Source organism: Rosa rugosa, chromosome 1 (assembly GCF_958449725.1).
Source record: "Rosa rugosa chromosome 1, drRosRugo1.1, whole genome shotgun sequence".
In the NCBI taxonomy this organism is placed as follows: Eukaryota; Viridiplantae; Streptophyta; class Magnoliopsida; order Rosales; family Rosaceae; genus Rosa; species Rosa rugosa.
This window is the reverse complement of record NC_084820.1, coordinates 22005515-22012836: the sequence shown is the minus strand read 5'-3', so window position 1 is coordinate 22012836 and position 7322 is coordinate 22005515. Positions and strand designations below refer to the sequence as shown.

At 38.8% G+C, this 7322-nt stretch overlaps 1 protein-coding gene across 2 annotated transcripts; it reads right to left on the bottom strand.

The window, feature by feature from the left end:
- Positions 1 to 444: 444 nt before the first annotated feature.
- On the bottom strand, positions 445 to 5877 carry LOC133723662 (uncharacterized). 2 transcript variants are annotated; one of them, XM_062150551.1, is made up of 9 exons: positions 5223 to 5874; positions 4000 to 4206; positions 3630 to 3881; positions 2854 to 2920; positions 2594 to 2773; positions 2361 to 2452; positions 1714 to 1896; positions 1454 to 1590; positions 445 to 1253 (listed from the first exon to the last, which is right to left on the bottom strand). In XM_062150551.1, exons 1-9 carry the CDS (start codon positions 5724 to 5726, stop codon positions 1067 to 1069), a joined length of 1809 nt encoding a protein of 602 aa, XP_062006535.1. In that variant the 5' UTR covers positions 5727 to 5874; the 3' UTR covers positions 445 to 1066. The 2 variants fall into 2 exon arrangements, 1 of the variants encoding a protein (XP_062006535.1); XR_009853189.1 differs by lacking the exon at positions 445 to 1253 and having other exon boundaries at positions 2357 to 2452; positions 5223 to 5877.
- Between the last annotated feature and the right edge of the window lie 1445 nt (positions 5878 to 7322).

The following is a 7322-nucleotide window of genomic DNA, read 5'->3' as shown; positions in this document are numbered from 1 at the left end:
GCTGGGATGAATTTAGTTTTGATTGGTCTACCAATTCCTTGCATACCCGAATTGCAGATATTGATGATTTGCTCCACAAATCTCAAGGTCATGACAATGGTGTTATTGTTGGTAATTATCTTGAGGAGGCTAGGATTTTATCTTCAGTTTTTGCAAAGTTCTCTATTAGTGCTTTAGAGCAATGTTTTATTGTAAACGGACAAATTGTTGGTGTAGTACACCTTCTGATTTGTTCTCATTTAGCTCTATGGTCAAGCCGAATTTGGCATTTGTATGCTCCCAATCTCATGTGGGATGCCCTCTTGAGCGATTTCTATCGCTAATTCAATGAATTCTCTTCTTTAAAAAAAACAAGAGCTGTTAAACCAGCCACCAACATAAGACCCAAAGTTAAAACTATCATCAAGATATCCCAAAAGTAAAAAAAATAAAAAATAATAATAATAAAAAACAAGAAAGAACTCTGGTATTACAAAGAAACATCAAGAACAAATCAGGTCGTTTATACAAGTACCCTGGTAAAAAGACCAGCAAAATAAATACCAGCCAAGATATACCCAGTGAGCCAAAACCTCAAATCAAATGCTGGAGTTGCATTTCTCTGTACCACTTTATACATCCAATTATTCAGCAGCATCTACAAGAACGTAAAACTACCGCTAACGTAGCTTAAAATAATTTAGACTCCTTTCACTAGCTGATTTTCTTGTACAGAGGTATTGACAACTATAAGTAAACTGAAACAAGCTCCAAAGATTCACCTGGCAAATCTCACAACCTATAAAAATAATCAGACACCAACCTAACCAGAATAACATACCACCATACATCATGAAGGCACGGCAATGCTGCATATTGGCGAAAAAACAAGCAGAAGCAACCGCACTCAAGTATCTGTCTCCCTATATTTCCGGCCTATCAACCAATATAATCTTCTCAAACCAAAATAAGCTAATTGATTGACATAGCTTGTGCTCCCGCCGGATTGACGAGACATTTGGCCCACAAGATGTAACGCTATAAGTACAATCTTGCTATGATAATTGTTGAGTTCCTAATATAGTAATCATGTGTTGTCAAAGTTAAAACAGTCATCAACTCTGAGGTGCTTTGCAAGCCGGAGGACAGTAGATTGCACTACTTCAGAATCTGGAGAGACAGAATTGGGAAGAAAGGGTAGACAAACCGGCAAATATTGTTCACTATCTTCTGGAGGACAGAAGAGCGCAAGCACAGCTCTGCAGAATATAAATCTGGAAAAAGACACACCTAGTAAGCATTTCCTTTATTTTAACCAAAAATCCAAGAAATCTAATTCGTAGAATGAAGTATATCAAATGCTGCTAAAGTGCTAAGCATAGCATTTTTTTTTTTTTTTTTTTTTGAACAGAAGCATAGCGGTCTATTACAGACAAAAAGATTTGTTGATTTATAAGATGGGAAAGATAAGTACCTCAGAATAAGTCGCCGCAGAAAGGGATCAGGTATAACTTGTGCCCATACCAGATTCATGTTTGTTGATGTACACAGTATTACTTCCCACTTAGAGAAGGCATCAGAAAGTATGCTCTCAGCACCCTTATAAACGTCCTAAAATCAGAACAGATAAATTGAAACAACTAGAAGATAATGGATTGATGGAAATACAATAACTCTAGCTTTTCAATTTTCTTCTTTTGCTTGAACCGACTGGTCGTGCAAGTAACTACTTACTGTTTCAGTAGCAGAAGAGGAGAGACCAACTAATTGGCAGAATGCTGAGAGAGGAGCGGTCAAGAAAAAGGTGAACTGACTTCCGTTTTGCGCTAAATCAGCATCAGCTGGATTCTTGAATGCTGGTCTCAAAGGTGAAAGAAGCAGAGCAGCCGTCTCTCCCCTTTCCGCACCATGTAAAACCTGAGATCATTAACCATCTGATGTTAATAGTTTGACAGACAAACAAGAGGCAAATGCAGATCGATCAATGCGTCTTATTAAACATCTGGCAATACCAACACAAATTGAAGAAAGTGTCGCCTATCCCATCAAAAGGGAAAAGAAATCCATAAAAGATACATTTGTGTGGGAAGAGTCAATAGTTCTAGACATATATTCCGCAACTACAACCTTCCGAAAGATTCAGGAGGCAGATTTAGTCGTTTGAGTTTAGGTACCAAAGACATACTTGAGCAACTGAGCCAGAATGGCTTAAACTGTGCTTTCGATGTGTGTATTCGGTAGTAGAATATTACTCTTGGACAGATCAAAACTTGCTACAGGATCAAGCATATAGTATGAAAATGTGATTTTTAATACAGACACCATATCTGCTTCAGAAACCAAGTATGTCTAAAGTCATGCAAAAGTTTTGACAAACCTGCCTTGAATGCATGGCTGTTGTCACTATCAACTATCAAGAAAAGAGGTCTGCGAGTAAAAGGAATTATGTCTCCAGGGTAAAGGTTATTCTCACCTGAAATAAAAAAGAGCGAATGTAAGAGTGGAACAACAATACAGGGAAGACAATGCAAAATAAATAGAAATAACAAGTTACTGTGCAGAAAAATGCTCACAATAAAACAAACTGGAATGGTCATTCAATACAGGAACCTACCGCCATTTCCTCTAGGACCAAACCACAGATACTTATCATAATAGCCACTTGACTCTGCCTTGCCATTACAAGATTCAGGCCGAGAAGTATTCTGATCTGGGAGAGGAACTTTATTTTTTGACGATTTTTGTGATCCTCCAGAGTTGTATAGCTGATTTACATTACTACGACCAGCCGTCCCTGCACATTGATCAAGTTCACTAGTCTGGCATGAAAAGATATATTGAGTTGATTTTCATCCTAAGAACATCAAAGTTCACCTGAGGCTGACAGGTACAGTAGCATAACACTGTCCACAGGGAGTTCTTCACATATTGTTGCCATCACCTACCAATTCATTATTAACAACATCAGTCTGTCAGTTAAAAATTCGCTTTAGAAAATGAATATATCCCATATTTTGGAAACTTTCACATTGGCAATTGTTCAACAGATAGTTGAGGAGCCCACCCCATCCAGAGATGCAATTAAAACACCTTTATGCTTTCATTTCTATTACAGGCACATAAAAGACCGGTGCATGAAAAGTATAACTAGCACCGCCTTTTTCAATCAAAGCTCTAATTTTACTACGTAATACAGCTGACTCAAACAAATATGTTCCTCGAACATGCCCGCCTGTCAAAATAATACGAACAAAACAATCCTCATATTGCCAGGACAATGAAGCTGTGATGCAGTCCTCTGTCAGCTTGTAAGGAGCATGCCAAAAAACCCCACACATGCAAGCTCACATAATGCCCTTGATTTTGTAAATTTTAAGTTTATATATAAATAGATAATTGTGAAACAATTATGTAAAATTGTGAAACATAGTTTTGTCTCTTTCCTATATTTTTCATCCCTTGTCAATTTTTTTTTTTTTATCATTCTCAATGTCTGTCCATGCCCTATACATCTCAGAGACTTGAGTTTCAACGTTCTTAGATGATCCTTAATTGCAGAGGCAGGCCCTGGTATACCATATCATAGTTTACTCCTACAAACTGAAAAGGGAAACTGTGATAAAAATGATAAGCATGTCCTTAATACTAACCGCTATCAAATGTGTCACAGATGGACGATAGATAACCGCTTTCCTTGGATTTGGAGGTAAACTTGGATCAGTCATATCTGCAGCCAAGTTCATATCAATGACTCCAGAAGCCGCAGAAGCCCCAGAGTGCTCAATAAAAGAGCCGTTCTCTTTTGATTCAACAGGGCGCTTTTGGTAGAAAGATCCGCTTGGCTCCCATTCCAAACATTGCAGCATTCGGTATGTGTCCAATGTAAGTTCAGCAAATTTGGCCTGCAAGTCACAGTGCATGAACATTAAGAAAGCTTTCCTTCTCTGAGAGCTGTTTATTGCTATCATCTGCAATCAAATAAGATCAACGATCAACAGTGTGAAGAAGAAGATTATTCACCTCATTCCGGTGATAGCTTGTTAGCAGTGCATCTTGAAATTTTAGAACTCTCTTTGCATGGAAACGAGCCACATATGGGAGAGACGCTGGATGTGAATCAAACATGGCAGAGTATCGCAGTGGCCTGACATTCATAAAGGCCGTATCAACTTTCATAAATCGCACAATTTCTTGCACCACTAGCCTCCATTCTTTAAAATTAGTTTCCTGAGAAGAGATAACTCCAATGTCCAAAATCATGCAGATATCTCAAAGAAAAAAATATGCAAGAATTTATTTGAAAAAAAAAAAAAAAAAAAAACAAATATTTTAATTGAGACACAACCACAACATAGATATATGCATTATCTACATATCCCATCAAAGCAGTAAAGATTTGAATAACTTTAACATAATGCAGTTTTAGTTGCTTCAGTTATGAAACTTTTTCAATGAGTATCTAAGGAGAAACTAAACGATTCTACACTTCAAACTTCACATTGCTTCATTAAACAACTTAGTAATTCGAGCACCTCACAAATTCACACAATCCTAAAAGTAGTCTCTATGTCTCTGTGTATAAATTCCATCACTCCAAACCAACCCTCATGAGTGTGTCTGTCACCTTGCGAACAGAGTAGCTCATTCACGGGCACCAGTCCTATATATAACAATTCCATGTAATTTCTTAATTCCTCCGAAAGTCAGAATCATGCCACTTCGACTGAGTCTGCCTTTTGACTAATTTGCTATAATCCACCGCAAAAACCAGCAAATAGGTATGGCAAAGGGACTTCACTACTGAAAAAGGAGATTTCTATATGTTTTCCTTTATCTCTCAAACGTTGAGAATTATGAGACCCACCACCCACTTGAGTGGGTTGCCTTCCCCACCAACGTAAACCTCAGCTAAGTGGGGAGTGGGTTGCCTTCCCCACCAGCGTAAAACTCAGCTGGAGCTACCGGTTTCATTAAACAATGCACATCTTCTCTCTTTATTCGGTTTTCATTACAGCCTAGCTCTCCCATCTGTTTTAGGTGACAGGCATTAAATAACACAGATCATCATATTGATCAGTGCACAACCCAGATTTCAGTATGCGGAACAAAATTTACATTCCAGTAACAAATCAACCAAAAAATAAATAAAAAATGATAGAACTAACTAAATAGATACTTGAAAATGGTATTTTACCCTCGTTTGGACAAATTAGCACGATAATGGAGTTTAAAGCAAAACTAACCCGGTAATTGGCTCTGCTGTCATCAACCAGAGCCTTGAACCGCTCGGCGAGCAGCTGAACCATCTCGGTCCGGTTCAAAATCAACGAAACCAGCAAGAACCTAGCGTAGAATCTCAGCTCCTTGAACCGGACTCCAAGATCCTTCTTCCCCAAACTCTTGGACCCTCCCTCGAAGTACCGCCGGCTCAGTATGGCCTCGTAGAAGACGTACGCCTCGGCCAGAAACCTCGCCTCGCTCGTCCTCATGTACTGCCCGAAGTACAGCTGGCCGATCCGGCTGGCGATCTCGCCTATTTCCCACCGGTTCAGACCGGCCTCGACGAGCTTGGCCCGGTTCTCCTGCTGGTACTTCCACAGCCGCATGTACGCCTTGAACACCTTGTGAAAGTAGTGCTGGTTGTGCACGCGCCCGTACCCCGGCACGTCCCGGACCCTCGCGAACTTCCGGTCCGCGCTCTCCACCAGCGCCCGGAACGTGCCGGAAACAACGTCGTTATCTGACATAACCGCCGCCGTTATCTCAAGTTTTCAGTGATAACAGTCGCCGGAGGTCATCGGAAAATGTGTGAGGAGGTGAGAGAAGGTAGTGGACTTTTCTCGATTGTCTCGGTTTATATAATTTTTCTGTGGGGGATTTTTTTTTTTTTGGGTTGCTGGAATTTAACTGTGGCAGGACTGGCAGCGTTATGAAATTTTGGCTGGTTTGGATTTTGATCCGTGACGTTTTTTGGGGGTTTGGTTTTTGGAGCGACTACGGGTGAACATGTGCGAAGGAGTGATGAGAATATTAAGTACCCAACTGCTCTGAAGGACTGTTTTCCATGTGGTCCTTAGCTAGAGCTTACTAATGAAAAGTTTTTGTTGATGGAGATTTTGTGCCCATGGTTTGTGTTTTTGTGTCAAAGTTGCATGAAGCTTACAAATATTATCCGACTCGACACAAATTCAGTGTTTTTTATTTTTGTATGTAAGGAAACGAAAGGAAAAATGTTTGTTTTTATTTAGATAATTTCGTCGTTTATGTTATGTGACGAGAATTGAGGAGAATTTCAGATGATGTTACTATCATATTGTGAGAGCTCGATACCCCACACTTTGTATGTATTTGAGAGTATCACTTTTTTCTAGCGCTCATCTCTTGATTCGGTAAGCATTAAAGAAGAGGTATATCACTTAACTTATCATCTCGATAGGAAGAAATACTTGACAGAACCCATTGTACTGAATGTCAAACCGTGTATCGACCCTGACCTTCATATGATGTCTCACATATCTATAACTGACTACTGAGTTCAAGACAAGCTGACAAGTATATTCTCTAATTCCACATAAGCACGTTACAGACCACGTCCCCATGTTGGTCAGCCACATTTGAACTGTTGGGAATTATTTTCCATGTATACAATGACATGTCCTAATCCTAGGACTCTACATCGAGTGAAAGGTCTAACACCTTCAAGGCAATGTTCCATGAATACTCACCTCATATCACATTTGAGACAATGTTCTCTGTGCTCTAACACCTTTATTATGTCAATTGTCACTCAACTATTTTGAGTATCTAAGAATTATAAGTCGGTAAACATCTTTCTTTTTTTTAAAAAAATAAAAATAAAAAAAATCCTTAGCCAACCTCAATCCTTACATATATCAGTGAGAATTGTACCCTTACATAAGTCGGTAAACATCAGTTCTCTCTTGAGTGTGATCTATACTTTGTGGGCATTCAAGAGTACTGATCGAACTAATTCATCCTTCCTGACTTATGTTTTTTTTTTTTTTTTTTCCGAACATTTGACGATCATGTGATTGATAATTGATAATGAGAAATTATACACTAAATATCTCTTCCTCTGAAAAAAGCTCCGATATATCAGCTGGCATTCCCTGGCAATAGGTACTTGAATGCACAAAATTTCATACCAAATTAATATTGTATGATCATAACAATTAGTTTATGATGGAAAAGTACATCAAACATTGGGCATAATGTGCTTAATCATATAGAAAATTAATCGTTCTCATTACGTATCTAATGGGTCGATGAGGTAATGGAATAATATTATTATTGAATTTAGAACTCCCTAAAGTCCTAAACCC

Coding starts and splice junctions, on each gene's coding strand:
- LOC133723662 (XM_062150551.1), bottom strand. CDS start 5,726: ATGTCAGATAACGACGTTGTTTCCGGCACGTTCCGGGCGCTGGTGGAG. Junction 3,882..3,999: donor CAAGCTATCACCGGAATGAG/GTGAATAATCTT, acceptor TGTGACTTGCAG/GCCAAATTTGCTGAACTTAC. Junction 1,591..1,713: donor CCTCTTCTGCTACTGAAACA/GTAAGTAGTTAC, acceptor TTCTGATTTTAG/GACGTTTATAAGGGTGCTGA.